The sequence below is a fragment of the Conger conger genome, chromosome 17 (assembly GCF_963514075.1).
Source record: "Conger conger chromosome 17, fConCon1.1, whole genome shotgun sequence".
NCBI lineage: Eukaryota > Metazoa > Chordata > Actinopteri > Anguilliformes > Congridae > Conger > Conger conger.
In genome coordinates, this window is record NC_083776.1 from 32,938,311 (window position 1) to 32,955,840 (window position 17,530).

Consider the following 17,530-nt stretch of genomic DNA (forward strand, 5'->3'; position numbering starts at 1 on the left):
AAATATATTTAATCTTATAGCCTACTTGAATCGTATTGAATCTAATGTGTCTGTAATGTAGAATCAAAGAAGAACATGTTATACAACGTGATAGTGTAGCCTACCCGCTGTTTGCCTTCTACAAAACAATTAGGATCCGTTTTTAGGTGTTCAAACAGATCTCCATTCTTAAAAAAAAAAAAGAAAAAAAATTGCCAGTCAATCTAAAAAAAATAATACAGCGAATATAGGCATAGATACATTTGACATAATTAGCCTGACTAATGAACTATGAAGTTAAATAGCCAAGGTTAAAAAAAAGTTTTAAAACGGAATCAGAATTTAACATACAAATAAATAAACAAACAAGCAAATACATAAATAGCTAAATAGTACACGTGTATCTAAAAAGAACTGTTAAGCTATTTAGTGGCTCACACTGCAAAATAACCAAAGGCAGAAGTCCGCCCGCAGATAAAGACAGTCTTTAATTTCAGTGGTGGTCGATTGATCTCAACTGCCGTTAACGCACATTACGGATTGTGCTCCGAGGCTGCATAAACTACAGTGTAAAGGTGCAGTTCCGTCCTTTGATGCTGAAAGGGATGACAAGTTCAATTAAAAATATGTTTGCCGATTATTCGTTTCGTTTAATATTATATAACTGCATTTAGTCCTTGCTTGTTCATTGGAAACAGTTTAGACTAATTGATTAGTGTGGCAACTCAGTCGGCAAACCCGGACGAGGGTTCACTGAGTCTGGGGGGGGGGGGGGGGGGGGTACTACTCCACACTAATAATTCAGTCAATTGTACAGAGTAAAACATAAACATGTAAATAAGGTAAATAAATAAAATTACGTCCACAATAAAAAATAGCATTCATCTAAATTTCAAGGCAACGTAAAATGTTAGACAAAATTGTGGACGAAAATAACAGCGGGCAGTGTTCAGCATATGTCGAATACAACACAGACCGCGGAAATCTGTTAGAAAGTCAGTAAAATATAGAAAATATAAATATAGTAAAATATAGAATTTTGTCATCAATACACTGTCGCAGCCAAATAATTCTGATACAATTACACAAAAACACAGACCAACGATTTACACAAATATAGCTACAAAAACTTATTTTTTCTACACAAAATGCAATGCAGTTTCTTATTTTATTCTGTGAAGTATTTAATTTTACAACGCATCCATATTGGTCAACTCTCACAACGTAGTGTAGCCTGCCTTGTGTTTGATTATGAAGGTCAAATTTGGATAAAAAAATTAGAGGAATATAAGAAACAAGTAGGTCACGAGTCAAATGTTATTATCAAGAACTGAAATTACTGAAATAATTTAAGAAATCCAAAGTCTGGGTGTATTTATCAATTTTCATCCATGCAACTATTCGTATACGTAAGTGCCACCTGCCATGAACATCCTTCTTCAACGCACGCACGTACTCTCTCTCTCTCTCTCTCTCTCTCTCTCTCTCTCTCTCTCAGACACACAGGCGCACACACATACAGTCACTACAATATTAATGCATGACAATATTTGTGATAATTAATGCCTAGGCAAGACATGGTGGCACTGTCAAGTCAGTTATTTAAAATGAATATGCAATACAGCAGACTGCATAGAGTTGATATTATCTTTTAAACGTACCTTCAGTATCACAAATAATAGTAATTAGAAAAAGGCCAACAATTCATCTCTCCCGTCTCAACAAATTGGAGTGCAGATCCATCTCTATTTATTTTCAAATTTTCTAAATTGGAACAAACTCTAAATTGTGGAGTGGAAGAATAGGGTGCTAGGTTTTTGGTTAGTGCCTGGGAGATTTAGCAAGGCAGTGAGCATTGAATATTCATTTAAAAAGCTCCCACTATGCACAGAAATAGTATGGAATAAACATAGAATTATGATCTTGTTCCAAACTCTTCAATCAACATAGTCCAGTCTAAAACTTGAACAGCACACTCATCGTGGATCTCAAGTACATACAAAGCAACCTGCAATTGAGAAAGGTATGGCTGCCAAAAGGTGGGAAGACTATGTCTCTACGGGTCACATGAGGTGGAGAGAGAGGGAGAGAGAGGGGGGGGAGAGAGGGAGAGATGACACAGGGATACAGTGTACTGGATTGAAACAGTGAATTTCTCCTGTATGGTGGCAAACATTTGGCAATCAGAAAACAAAACTAATAACAATTCCCTGCGTTACACAATTAGATTAAGGAGAATTGGTGTGCAGGATTAGTGACAGGAGCACGCAGGTGGGTGTATCTGTCTAAGGCTTTAGAAAATGCCCCTTAGTGTCCACCGGGGACCATAATTAGCACCCTGACATCTGGAGTGAGTCAGAGAGAGCACGGGAGGAAGAAAGAGAGATGGAGAGACGGAGAAAAGGAGAGGGGGAGAGGGAGTGAGAAAAGAAGAGACAGAAATAGAGGAAGGGAGAGAGAGAGGGAGGGAGGGAAAAGGTGGAGATGTCTGGGGCTGTGTTTCTTCATGGGTTGTTTTGAAGTCTCAGGCCCTTGCATCCCCAGGCCTTGTGGTTCCCAGATCCCCCCAGAGAGCAGAGTTCATTCTCAGTAACAGGTGGGAGAGTGAGAGGGGCACATAATCCATTGTATAAATGGGGTAATGAACAGGAAGCTAGAGAAATAGCACCGTAGAATGCTACACACATACACATATTGTGTGTATGTATGTATATATACAGTACTGTGCAGAAGTTTTAGGCAGGTCTGAAAAAATGCTGTAAAATAAGAATGCTTTCAAGAATAGAAATGTTAATAGTTTATTTTTATCAATTAACAAAATGCATGAACAGAAGAAGTGAATGAACAGAAGAAAAATCTAAATCAAATCAATATTTGGTGTGACCACCCTTTGCCCTCAAAACAGCATTGATTCTTCTTGTTATACTTGGACACAAGGAACTCAGCAGGTAGGTTGTTTCAAACATGTTGGAGAACTAGCCACAGTTATTCTGTGGATTTAGGCAGCCTCAAATGCTTCTGTCTCTTCATGTAATCCCAGATTGTTGGACATCTTCCGAAGTAAGCATGATGTGTCTTTCATTTGCTGCACTAAGTTTCCTTGGCTGACCACTGCATCTACGGTCCTCAACGTTGCCCGTTTCTTTGTGCTTCTTCAACAGAGCTTGGACAGCACATCTGGAAACCCCTGTTTGCATTGAAATTTCTTCCTGGGAGAGACCTTGCTGATGCAGTGTAACTACCTTGTGTCTTGTTGCTGTGCTCAGTCTTGCCATGGTGTATGACTTCTGATATACCATACAGACACACTTAAACATGCAATGGGCAAACGCATATGCAAGCACAATCAAAAGTGCGGATGCCCTGTCTCTTGACGTAGTCATGGTTTTTTAGTAATTACTATAATCTCCTCTCTGTGAATTAGGCCAACATGCCGGCCGGTTTAGGGTGAGGGGAACCACAAGGTAAAATGGCAATCTGACACCCAGCTGGGCTGGACTAGCAATGCCTTCTGTTCATCTGCATATATCTGCTGAATCAGTTCATCCTTCTTTCTCGTCATAGAGTTGTCACGTCGCAAAAGTACAACATTTCAGTCTAATTCGCTCTCCCCTCAATCTAGCTCATCAGGTCTCAGTCTCCACAGCCACTTCTGAAAATGAATTAAGGGGCATGACCCAGCATGACTGCAATGGATGACCGGTGCTGTGATATAGAAAGGGACATTTCCGTAACCAATCAAAACCTTCTGCAGTTGAGGAGCGGAGAGGACAGAAGGAATGCAGGCGCTGAGTATCGGATGAGTCGAGACAAACCTGTGGTCATATCTTTCGAAGCACCCCTTCCTACATGCACACACACACACATACACACACACACACATCTGCAGTTTTATGTCAGCAAGGGCTCTGAACGTGAGCAGGTTTAACCGCACTAGTGTATACACCCATTCAGGGGCTTACCACAGCCAACGCTCCAGCAGCAGGATTCACTGAGAATCACTGGCCACCCCAGCTCCTCCCCTGACCTGTGATTGACAGCCGGCGTGTTAACGGCAGCACATCTGGAGCTCTGCAGCGCGTCTGCTGCAGCAGCCGTGGCCGGGCTCTCCCGCGCGCACCGCGCTGAAAACCGCGCCGGGCTGGGCGCCGTTTGGCTCGGAATTAGAGAGATCCTCCGCTCCCGAAGCCGCATTCAGCTGTTGACAACTGAATATTCATGGCGTGTCTTTAGGGGGGGGGGGACGCCAGCCTGACACCCAACTTACAGCAGCCTCCCAAACACAGCACAGATGTAGGCCCATTCACGCAGACGCTCCATGTTGTGTTAGCTAAAGAGATTACGGGTAAAGACCTGAAGAAATGCATCAAAGGTAATGGTAAACACAAACGGGGACAGCAAAAAAAAAAAGTAAAAGAACACACATGAAGGAGTGTGATTGTAGCAGCTTCGCACAAAGGAGCCGGTCTTCATTCGGAGATGCTCTGATGTGTTGGGGGCCTGGGAGATCCCCCAAAGGACAGTAAGGCCAGATCTGAGGGTGCTCTCCCTGAGGAATAAGCCGAATAATCAGTGCCCTCACTCACTTCATTTCCCATTGTCTCAGTGGATACAGTGCTGGTCATGCCTGCATTATTTATACGTAATAGTAATTGTGATAACATGCTGAAGCGTTGCAAAATGGCTGATGTTAGGTTATGAGGGCGTTTTCTAACTTTCGGCATTAGTAGTTAATAACTTGTAGCAGCCCATTGTTTTTCCTTTCTTTGCCAGAGTGGATTATGGGGAACAGAGAATGACCAAGCTGAATTGAAAGCAGGCATATTGTAATCTGCTGTGATTGACACCGAAATCATCTTAAAGGAGCTTCATTGATAGTGTATGCGTGAAGGGTCATGCAATTCAGTTCATTGCTTCTCTGTGACACTAAAGCAGCGAGCAGTCCCTGTATTCAACCAAAGCCACCGGGAGAGCGATCATACTAGTTTATGAATATTAGATTATTCTGAGCTCTGCGATTATTATTACTCGCCAAAAACTAAAACATTATGAAAAAAGTGTAGAAGCCCAGGGTGGCCATGTCGTGTAATGGTCCGTCGGACAAGGGGGAGGGACCCAGGGAACTGTCCGGCAAACTAAGCGAAGGAACCTTCTGGAAGGGTGGATCAATGTGCTTATGAAGGAACACAGAGAGAAGGGGGAGGAAGAGAGAGGGGGAGACAGAGAGGGAAAGAGGGAGAGACAGAGAGAGGATGAGAGTGAAAGGATCTCTATTGAGTGTTTTCTGTGGATGAATCCTCAGCAAAGCTGCTTTTCAGAAAGGGGGGGGGGGGGGTAATCCGGTGCAGCAAGCGGACCTTTGGATATTCATGGGTGGGTTAGCGTTAGTGGCGGGCTAATGAAAGAGGGTGCGCTGAAGATGGGATTTAACTTCAAAGTGATCCTGGGAGTTTATCAACTGGGTATCAATGGCACAGCGAGAGGCAGAGCGGCTTCCACGCAGCGCGATGGGGGAGCGGGCCGAGGGGGCGGGGAGCGTCCTCCGCTCTCCGCACACCACTGAATAAAGAGCCAATCATCTGTCCCCCCTCTCAGGGGAAGTGACCAGATGAGTTGCCCCAAAAACACCCCCCCGACCCACTTCATCTGTGTTTGTGTGTGAGAGAGACCGTGTGCGTGTGTGGGACAGAGTACACATACATCAATATACATGCACATACATACACACACACACACACACACACACACACACACAATCACATAGACAAGACAAGACAAGATTTTCAATTTGATTCAGATAGGGTGGCTGACTTGGTAATTCAAAAATGTTCCAGTTTTTGGCTTTGAAAAACTCCTTTGTTGCTTTAGCAATGTTTTGGATCATGTCTTGCTGTAGGGTGAAGCACCATCCAATGAGTTTGGAGCCATTTGCAGTTACACTATCAAAAAAGACAAGTGAGCCAGTACTTGTGGCAGCTATACATAACAATCTCACCACCGTGTTTCACAGATGAGGGGGGCGATTTAGGTGGAATTTATTTTTGGCCTTTGCACTTTGCTCTTGCCATCACTCGGATGCAAGTGAATCTTAGTCTCTTTTATCCACAATACCCTTTTCCAGAACTCTGCAGGTACTTAACAATCTTTAACCTGGCCATCCTGTTTTTCCAGTTAACTAGTGGTTTGCATCTTAGAATGTAGCCTCTGTGGTTCTGCTGTCTTCTGCTGACAGCAGTCCCTGACAGATCCACACCTGCCTCCTGAAGACTGTCGGACAGGTGTTTGGAGGCCTTTCACATTATTATGTGAATTCTTTGGTTATCAACTATACTACAGAGGACTTTCATGGCCTACCAGACCCTTTGATTACTGAGTTCACCAGTGCTCCCGTTCTTGATGATGTTCCAAACAGTTGATTTTGGTAAGCCTACAATTTCACCTATTTCTTGGCTTTCTTGAACAGAGTTCCTTGAATTCCATTAGCTCTGGTCATCTTGTTGACATATGCCAAAAACATATTCCAAAGGCAACCAAAAGCTTAGAATCAAGACAAGATCCCTGCACTAAGGCAATTGAACACCAAACATTATGGTGCCCTGAAATTCAGCTGAGATTCTGCACTTTAACCACATGTGAATTGCTTGATTCCAAATCTAAAATTATTGAGCACAGACCCAAATAAATAATTGTCTTTGTGCAAACGGATCTCACTGTACATACATATATTTGTGTGAGTTTGTGTGTGTGTTGATGGTGCTGCTGTAAACGGGGGCTGAATCTTACATCTCAGATCTGGGTGGTATGGGACTCAGAGGGGCTGCAGTCGCCCCACCCCTCGGCCCAAAAACAGACAGTGATAGATCTGCTACTTCCCAGTAGCATCAGCCGTGGGCCGGACTTCACAGTCAAGGCCTGGGGTGTGTGTTTAGGGTCTGGGGCTCTGAGGGGGCTGAGGAGGGGGGTGTGTGTGTTGGGGGGGGGGGAGAACAGGGATACAAATGGGACATAGGCTATGATGGATGAGGACACACACCCCAAACAGGAGAACTGAATAACTACTGACTGCAAAGGAAAGTGAGATAGACACTTGCTAATTGTGGATGTTCCCTATGACAATACAACACGTCCCACTGTCAAGGTTGTTGTCAGGAAGTGTGGGGAGGGGCGGTGAGGGGGGAGATTTGACAGCAAGACAGGACCAAATGCCAAAAGTACGGCCATCATTTTGCGTTCAGTGAAATACCTTGTTAGGATGTGATTGATTTAGCCTATAGTGCAAACGGGGATTAGGGGGGCCGGCCCGTTACAGGAGACAGACCCAACTCGCAGCTGATGTAGGATTGATTCTCCTGAGTTTGTCAGGACGTCTCCAACAAGTGAAGATAAATGGCGTAATGAATCTGCCCGGAGACACAGGCACACAAGGGCAGCAGTGAAAGGAGGAGAGGGAAGCCCCATCCACGCCTCATCCATCTTAACCCCGCGAACCGTCCTCAAATGACAGCTGCACCTCAGCCTGCACCCCCAACCTGCTCCTGAGCCCCTCGCCGCGTGAGACCACCTTTAACGACACCGCGTTAAAGGTGTTCCCACGGACACATCCGGCCCACCTGCACCCACAAACACACTCACGCTGCGTGGTCGCACTCTCAAATTCCATCTGCCCTCCAAGTCTAACTTCTGCTTTCGAATTCTGCAATTCAAATTGTACGGGCTAAAATTTCAGTACCTTTAAGATAAAGAACGATACAGCTTAAGGATGAACTCGTACAGTATAAGGCAGTGTGTGTGCATGCGTGTGCATGTTTGCATGTGTAAGTGTGTGCATGTAGGATGGGATAATCACAGAGGAGGAGTATAGTGTGCTAAGTTCGTGGCAGCAGAGACTGGGCGCAGTGAGTTAGAGTGGGTGCAGAGCTGTCTCCATTGAGTAGGTGAAGTGTGAGGAGCCTGCCCCCCCTGGCACCCAGTTTGCATGGGGGCCCATTGACCCCGTCCCCAGGGATAATCCCTCTGTGTGCCAGCACAGTGCCGAGGGGGTCCCATTATCACCCCCATCTCCCCCCCACACACTCCCCTCCCAACTCACACTGCAGGCCCTGACACAGGGAGGCTTTAGCCTCTTATATCCATCAAACAATCCAGCAACATTTGTCACTAAGGCTGTTGGAATCACTACAGCCAGACATTCAGAGATGCAGAGAACATGGAGCAGTTCTACAATCTGGAACTTCAATCGTGTTCTTTCATCAGGAACATAGGCAGTTCAATCGCCATTTGTAATTATCTTCAAATAACAATTGAAATCAGTTCAGCAATGGATGCAATGGATGCATTCAAGGGCAGCACTAACTGATTGCAACCATAGAAATGGCCATGGTTAACCCGTCACCATCATAAGGATTCAGATGCCAAAACAGTGAGGGTAGAACCTGCCCATGGGAATGACTTCTGTTCCTAGGCCAGGAATTCAGAGCAAAAGCGACTGCAATCTCTTTGGATGAAGAGAAAAACACCATAGACATCAGATACATTTTTATTGCGAAAGAAAAATTGAACCTATTAAAATCACCACAACATCTTATTTTCACTAAATGGCATGTTATGTGCCTGATTACATTTTATTTTTGGGTGCCGCTGTTAGCTAGTGTTCAACCTAGGATGATTCAAAGTAACCTAGGCCCAGCTGTATGGCACAGTGTAAATAGGGTGGGTGATGATTTCAGTAGAGAGGGTGGTGTGAGATCCCCTCTCACACCAAACATCCGCTCAGTGTTCGGGACCATTTTTAGGTAACAGTGGCACCACGGACTGCGCTGTAAAACCATATGGAACACCATCCCGTCCTGCAATCTGATACGGCCCTAACTCTGCCCCCGTGCCACACAATTGAATCAGGACAGAGTGGGGATTTGGGCCCAGGGCATCTGGGGAGGGGCGTGCCCAGGCTGGAGAGGGCCAGAGAGCAGAGGTATAATCGCATTTGGGGGGTGCGCTGAGAGGTGTGGAGATGCTCGGCCCTGCTCTGGAGAAGGGCTCTGTGCGACGGCAGCTGTCAGGGGACGCCCTCCGGCCTCCTGGCCTGAGCAGCCCAGCCAATCACAACACACCTGGAGCTGGGAGGAGGGCTCAGAACACAGTGCTGCCAGTGTGGTTATGTAGTGTGCTCAGTGTACTGTATTTCACACCCTTCAAACACGTCAAATTGCACTCTTGCTCGCATTTGGTCAATAGCTCATGAAATGCACAAAGAAAAGTGGTAAACATACAGTAGATATCTGCGAAGAATTAGAACTGCCCTCATCATTTTTTACCAGTTTTAGACTGGAATTAGCATCCTAAACTAGCTTTAGACCAGCCTTATCATTCTAAACTAGCTTTAGACTGGACATATTAGTATGAACCAGCTTTAGACGAGACTTATTATTTAGAACAAGCTTTAAACAGGTTTTACAGCAGTAAACCAGCTTTAGACCGAACATATTATTTGTGTCGGGCATTAAAAATTGACGCGGGTTCATTTCCGCAAGGTGCATCATATAACTGACTCGCCGCGCGAGAGTGCGTCATGTGACACCATGCATTGAGCCTCCGTACCGAGTGTGTGTTGAAACGGATCTCAAGCTGTAAACGGGTGTGACAAAGCTAGTGTGCACAGAAACCGCACGGGGGGTCTCATCCGGCTTTTAACAAAACGCCCACGAGGTCACCCCCCCCCCCCCTCCCTCCCCGAACCACAATACGGGCCTGACGGCGCCTCTCTCAGGCAGCGGCCCCCCCAAGGACGCTGGGAAGGATAATGGTCATCCTTCAGCGATTGGTTCCACCTTATTAACAGCTTGTAATCTTCTCATCTCGTGCGAGGAAACTGACTGTCATCTCTCAAAGGCCGAATTACAGGCGTTTGAGGCACAAACGAGAGAGCCGTTTCTCTCGCCTTTAACCCTTTAACTCGCCTGTTACATTTGTATTGTTTCCGTAGCACCTGCCGCCTCGGGAGAATATAGACGTTTGCATCTGTTAATTTCTCATTAGTTTGTTTATGCACATTTTAAACAGAAAATGTCTTTGGGCAATATTGCCTCAAGGTGTCTGGTCAAGGACTAGCAGTTGGTCAGATTTTATGCCCATTGTATATAAGACAATTGTGTGGAAAAGGCTATGTTTATGAATATTGAAAACAGTACAACAGCCTGCTTTGGTTACCAATTTACTTTTGACCTTACAAAGAACGGAGGCCTCTTGAGACAAAGTTTTAGACATTTACACCACTGATCTTTGCAGAAGTGACTTATTGTAATTTTCCAAGAAGCAGAGCCCTTGACTTTCCATACTTGAGACAATAAATTAAAACGTAATAAATTAAATGTCTTGCAGTTACCATAGATACACAATACTGTCTTCGAGACAACTAGAAACCGATATTATTTCTATATTTAAACAGTAATAATATTATTTATTATAAAATATAGTATATACTGTAAGTGATATTTGAACAGGCTCAATGAGGTGAATTGACCCATTCTCATAACTGCTTGTGGGCATATAATTCCCAGCTGCCGGTCATGATTCCAGCCTTAATTCCTCTGCTTCTCTGCCAAACTGCAGCAGTTTCCTGGATCTACACGTCACTTTGTATAGAATGCCAAACAGCACAGGATGTGTGCAGTTACTTGTTTAATTTTGGGTTAGGTTTCTAAATATTAGAAAAGTCTTAGAAAAGAGATAATAAATTGTGCAAGGGGGTTCATTTCTGTTGTTGTTTTTTTTTGTTTTCTGATTGGCTAGACATTTGAGTTTGTTACTTAGTTTTAATTAATGCCTAGGCTTTTCATTTTTTTGGTCAGAGTCTTGGGACTCAGTTCTGTTTTTTATTGATTTATTTTTACCATGATAAGAGTTAGAGACGGGACTGGTGCCAGTGCATCTCTAATCTCTAGCAGATACAGTACCAGCAAGTTTGCAACCAGGGAACTACAGAAATCTTCACTCACACTCTGATAATTCTCTGCAAAAACCATGAGTGCACTGGCCACTGGGCTCCAGTAATAAGCATGTCAACATGTTTCTTATTCTTTTATTTATTGTTATGTGCATTTGTCCAACTAATGTGTAAAATAAAGATTAATTTTGGTTTGACTGTGTTTGTGTTGTGTACAGTTTGAATGTCACGGTCTTGGTTCACTATCCACGCAATAATTAAATTTAATACTAAAATGAATACTTAAAATGTATTATTTCTTCTGCCGGTCCCATTAAAACAGGTGTTATAATAAAATAAAATTTTCTCAAATGGATGCATTTCTTATAAACAGATAATAGTTAACTTAGAGACTGCATGGACTCTCAGTCCAGACAGAAAGTATATCCATAACTTGGTTTTGCAGAGAGCACAAGTCCTGGGTATCTGATTATTGGTTTGCTGAAGAATGTTTTGTATTTCAACAGATTCTTCTAAATTCCTAACACTAGCAACAAGAAACGAGCAAAACAGTGAGATGCTCACAAGACAAATAAGAAATAAACAAATGGAATCCACATCTCGTAAACTGTTTGAGAGCTCATTCTCTTCTCTTCTTGAATAACCTGAGACTTCACAGAGTAGATCCAGATCAAGTGTATGAAAGACACTGCAGAGAACTCAAACTAAGATGATTTCATGTCTTGGTTCAGTCTGATGGTGATCTCATTTGGTCACAGAGGTGTGCTTTTGGGGGACTATTCACGTCTAAGGAAAATGAAAATTGACAGGTGTGGGTCTTTGCATCAGGACCGTGACCGAGGCCAGACCTGACTGAGATGGAACCCAAGATGGATGGACTGGAGTCGGAGGCGGATGGATTTTGAGAGGATGAATGTGCAATTCCAGAGAAAACTGCAGACCCCCCCCTGCCCCTACACACACCAGCCCTTTCTGCCTCGTGGTGAAGCATCAATGCTGCTGATCTAAGGTGGGAGGGAGGGAGGAAGCCAGGAGCAGACTAAAGAGAGCTGGATCTCACTATTCCTTCTGAGAAAGATCTTTATAACACCAAGCCTACAAACTGGTCCCAGTGTTTCTTTTTTTTTTGGAGGGGGGGTGGGGGGTGGTGGGGTTTCTTTTAGAAAGGGCTGTTACCCTGACTTTTATGTGGACTCTGAGTTTCCTCTTTAACCTCTCTCCTCCCTGCCCTCCCCCACCCCCCACCAGTGCAGGTGTCCCTTTTACTCACATACACAGCCGCGCAACCATAGACAAGCAAACACCATCACCGCCTTTTTTTTAAAGGGGACCCCCCCTCCCCCCCCCCGGCCCCCATCCCCCATCCCCCTTCCTCCCCCCGCCCAGTACGCCCTCGCCCCCGTTCTCACTAATCTATCACGGACGGGCCCTTTGAGTGTGGGACAGGAGCTGGAAGCGGGACGCGGCGCGCACACACATCCTGGCCCCAGCACGGCCGCGTCCGCGCTCTGTTCCCCGGCAGCTGCCAGGCCATCCGGCCGGCCTTTCACCGCGGCCCCTTTCCTGTCCCATTCAGCGCCGGGCGCGCCCCCGCCGCCCGACCGCACCGGCCCGCTGGCAGGGCCCAGGCCCGCTCCGCCCGGCTTTGTGCCGCAACTTTTCTCTCGGAGCGGGAAAAAAAGAGGAAAAAAGATTTCTCCTTCATCCTGCCCAGCTTTCACCGCGAAACACTTTGCTTTCTGTATTCGACGGCCCTCCCCCCCTGTCCCCGTCTTTCTCCGAGAAAGAGAGGGAGAGCTCAGAGGAGCCGGTGACACTGAGGCCCGATTCCAGGTCCATTTTCCTCTTGTTAATGTTTGTAAATGGAACATCTGAGTTTGAGGTTTTTTTTCCCCTTCTCTGAGCAAAGCCACCGGCCTCTCCGCCGCCCCCAGCCGTCTCTGCGGTCTCACTGATCTAAATGATTTTTAACTGACATTTTTAAATCTCACCCTTTAAGAATGCAGTTAACCCAACAAAAGTTTTCCACAAAAAAAGTATACTTGCCAGTCTTAATTTTCCTCAACCTATTGACTGCCCTCAATAACCAACGGTGGTGCCTCAATTAGAACAGAAATGTGGCAAGTGAAGATCTGTTGATTTTAAGGGAATATCATGAAGGGAGATTTACTTGTGTGTGGTCATTCTTTTTCTGCTGGTAACTGGATTTTGACAATAGCTTTCCACATTCAAGGCTCTCTGTTTGCGAGGTAACATTTTGACAATCCTTTCCCTTAAAAGCCCTCAGTCTTTTCTTTGACACTGAGATCTGCAGTTCATCTGCTGTTTGGCTCTTGGGAAGGTAAGTCTTATGGAATTATAAACAGCAGACTAGCAGATGGACATTTTATGATGTTACTTAGGTATCATATATCATCATGGATATTAATATTGTGTATATCTGCTTTTCCTGGACACGCAGAGTGGAGGTACTATAGTTCCTGCAGGCATGAGTTCATTAACCCAGATGAACATTTTAACATGAATGGTAAAATGTTAAAAGCTGAGAAAGTTCATTCATCTGTCTCCAATCGGAGAGCACCTGCTCAGAAAAAGATATTGATCCCCGGATGTTCATGATGGCTTGATCGGCTGTCACTACATCTCCATTCAGCTAGTTTACCCTCTGGAGGCACACAACCCCCTCCCCTTCAGGCTCCAACCACACCCCCAAACAAACTGGCCACATGGATCCCAAATACTCCAGAGCCCTGTCTCTCAGAGCAGAAAGGCTTGGAATGAACTTTAATTTGGGGGAGGTAATGGAGTACTTTTACAACTTAAAGAATCTCTGAAGCATATTTTATTTTTTCATGCCGAACGTTTGACTCGTTGTCTTTGCCTTGGACCAGATACTAGAATCCATCAGTAGCAGGTCGATTACAGGTAGATGTATTTTAAAGGTGTCTATAAGAGGAAGTGTGGACATTCAACGCAAACTACTGCAGGAATCGGACCAAAAAGGGAGGACTCTATGGAAGATCCATTACAAAGGCCCTCTCGCAGGTGTGTGTGTGTATTCACGTGTCCGTGTGTACGTGTGCCGGGGTTGGGCAGATCTGGGACCTGGGGAGGAGCTTTCACCTTAAATATCTCAGCTAAGATCCATCTGGGGAGAACCGCCACGTTCCTCCCTCCCCGGGTCTCCTAACAGCACAGAGCCAGCCACCTCGTCACATCAAAGCCCGGAAGACTGGAACCAGGAACAAAAGAAGAATTCATATCCACACTGTAGATACCTCTTTGTGTGACTGTTTCTTTTCTGTTTTTCTTTCTCTCACAGAAGTCGACTTTGCAAAGTGCTGCTGCAATTTTAAAAATTAAAGGACCTGTTGGACACTCACTCGGAGCAGCTGTGGGAAGATGGCACTCAGTCACTTTGGGAAAGCATCAGCTCTTTGCTAACTTATCTGAAGGAACATCAGCCGGCACCTTGGCTACCCACAGTCCTTTGCTCCAAGCCATCCTGGCGTGGTGCGTTCGCTGCGTGCGTGGCCCTGCGCAAACCTGCCTCGAACGTTCCCAGACAGACTCCTTGCAGAACTGGCCATGAGCAGCCAGATCGTACCAAGCGTCGGGGACTCCAGTCTCCTCCCCCCTCGACAGGACCCGAGCCGGGGGGAGCTGGAGGGGCCAGGGGAGGAGGAGGGGTACGAGGGCTACCCCCAGCACGGGGGCGGCAGGGGGCCGCTGAGGCCCGGGGGGAAGCCCCAGCGGGAGCTGAGCCCCACGGAGCAGCAGGAGCTGAGGAGGAAGATCAACACGCGGGAGAGGAGGAGGATGCAGGACCTGAACGTGGCCATGGACGCGCTGCGGGAGGTGATGGTGCCGTACTCCTCCCCCGGAGCCCAGAGCCACGCCCACGCGGCCCCGCCCGGCCGCAGGCTCTCCAAGATCTCCACGCTCATCCTGGCGCGCAACTACATCCTGCTGCTGAGCTCGTCCCTGCAGGAGATGCGCAGACTGCTGGGGGAGGTGAGCGTGGGCGTGGGGGCCACAGTAGGGGCCACAGTGGGGGCCACGCCCGCCCCCAGGCTGCTGCTCACGGGGAGCTGGCCCTTCTTCACGCCCAGCCAGCTCCTCCTGGCCTCCGACTCCCTGCTCGCCCCCAGCAAGTGCCCCCTGCTGCCCGGCCCGGCCGAGGAGCCCCTGCTGCCCCCCCTCCACTGGGGCTCCACGGGGGCGGCCCCCGGAGGCCAGCTCTGCTCCTGCGGGGTCTGCAGGCTCCCCCGCTTCAGCCACAGCGGCCCTGTACCCCGCTTCCCCAAATAACGGCACCGTCCCCCCCCGCACGGGGGCTTCTCGCTCGGACTCTGTACCGACCCGTTCCTCGCGGGCTATGTGGTTCCTTCACCCTCCATTACACTAACCGCTTTTGGACATTTTTAGTTGAAGATAAATAGGCTGTTTTCATTTCAGCAAGAGCTGTAGTAAAGTTCTGAAGGTGAGTCCACGCTTTGAGAATGAATACAATAACACAAGTAGAGGTTATTATGGCTCCATGAGGGAAATGCAAATATGTATGTTTGTATATTCATAATGTAAGGGCCCCAAAAATGAACAATAACAATTTTACCATCAAGGATCTGCAAACTGGGCACGCTAATTAGCACTGAGTCTGTCCTCAGTTCTAATGTGACACACAGGTATAAGACAGTATGCTCACACTTCAGCATAATGTAAATCTCGATATGAAAGCATTATTTGTGCTACAAAGGTTAGATGTTGATTTGAGGCAGTGCATACAGTATTTTGCACATTTGGAGATTCTATGAAAAATGTCTTAAAGAATGCGGGTGACATGATTTATAGTTTATAGTTGACTTTATACATATAGTATAGTAAAATCTACCCTAATGTAATATTAACATTAAATTATTCACTGAAACCAATATTATTGATGTCACTGAGGTATTTTTTTCTGAATAAATGCAATTGTAAAATTCTGCAACTATGTTCCTAGAGTAAACACTTGAACTACACAAACATGTGTGAAAGTGTATATGTAATGTATGTGTGAAGTTGTGTGACAGTGCGACAGTGTGTGTGTGTGACTGTACGTGTGCGACAGCGTGTGTGTGTGTGTGTGTGTGTGATTGAGTCTGTGACAGTGTGTGCGCGCGAGTGTGTGAATGGCTGTTTGGCCGGTTGTTTGTGAGGATGGATATAATTACTCATGTACTTCCTGACCAAGTGGAGAAGCTGTAGAAAATCTAACATAGTGAAACAGTCCTTTTTTTTTTATTTAGTGCTTTCGCCCCATCCTGCCGTCCATTCATGCCCCGGCCAGGAAAAGATGAAGCCCTGTGTGTGTAATTACACCCCTGGCCTAAAAAGCCATTCTTCTCTGTTCTTCACAATCTTTAATCAAATTCTTAATGTTTCTCTCTGCGCTAAAGGGCTCGCTGTTCTCATTACCCGCACTTCACAATACGTTCAAACGCCCAGAAAATGTGTCCCTGTGAATGGGCTCACGGCAGGAACTCTTACCCCCGCCCGACGGGGAAAAAACCCGGCGCATCAGGTCCGAGGAGGAAAGCTGCGGCAATCAGACCCTCGGAAAGAACTGCATGAATAATAATAATAATAAAATACTCAAAATAATTGCTATCTTGGAATAAGGGGATTACAAGGCTAGACATGTGAAAGGCAGGCCCGGCCATAAAGGAGAGAATATGTTGCCTATCGGTGGGGACAAAGAGAGAGGTGCGCGTTATTAAGTGAGATTAGGCTTAATGGGCTTGATTTTCTTACAAGGAAGGAGAGGGAGGGAGGGAGAGAGGGGGTGCGCGTTAGATTCAGACCGAAAGATCAAAGCGAAGGCTGGGCTTAAACCCCACAGATTTAATTTACATATAGCTGCTTTATGTGTCTTTACATCTCAAAAGGATTACCTTTCACATTTTTGTATTTTTTTTCCCCCTTCTTCTGCTACCTATCCCTCCCTCTCCACCCTGCCCATCTCCACTCCTCTCCGGGTTACTCACACCACAGCTCTCCCCCCTCTCCCTCTCTCGCTCACACTTTCACGCCGCGGTTTGTGGGGGGCATTGTCAGGGAGACGCAGGGGTCTGGTCAGTTGTGTGGCGACCGAACCTCCCTCTTTGTGTCCTCGCATTAACTCATCCCTCTTTCATCCCTGCGGTTCAATGGGCCGAAGGGGTGGGGTGGGAGAGGGGGGTCTCGGAAAACGCGCTCGCACACACACACACACACACACACACACACACACACATCACACATATGCAATTACACACACTTACTTGCTTATAATCACCAGAAATAAGTTGGAGAAAATAAAAATGTACTTTTCGTTGCATGAGTGAATACTGTAGTTGTGATACTGTAACACACCCGGTAAATGTCTCTGTGAACAGGGTGGGGTGGAGAACAGTGAGGCAATGCTCTCACGCTGTGGGGTCCGGTGTGTACACGGGGAAGACGATAGCACCTGTAGCCGGGTGGGTCACATGACCTCCAGCAGGAAAATACCACTGCAGCTTATCACAACACCCATAACGACGCCTGTCTGGGGAAACACAGCCAGCAGCCCTAGAGGGGTGTGCAGAA

The 17,530-nt window shown here is 46.3% G+C and overlaps 1 protein-coding gene across 1 annotated transcript; it reads left to right on the forward strand.

Annotated features, from left to right (window-relative positions):
- Positions 1–13,725: 13,725 nt before the first annotated feature.
- Positions 13,726–15,946, forward strand: olig1 (oligodendrocyte transcription factor 1). Its single transcript, XM_061227138.1, has 2 exons — positions 13,726–13,966; positions 14,244–15,946. Exon 2 carries the CDS (start codon positions 14,510–14,512, stop codon positions 15,230–15,232), a length of 723 nt encoding a protein of 240 aa, XP_061083122.1. The 5' UTR covers positions 13,726–13,966; positions 14,244–14,509; the 3' UTR covers positions 15,233–15,946.
- Positions 15,947–17,530: the final 1,584 nt, after the last annotated feature.

Coding starts and splice junctions, on each gene's coding strand:
- olig1 (XM_061227138.1), top strand. CDS start 14,510: ATGAGCAGCCAGATCGTACCAAGCGTCGGGGACTCCAGTCTCCTCCCC.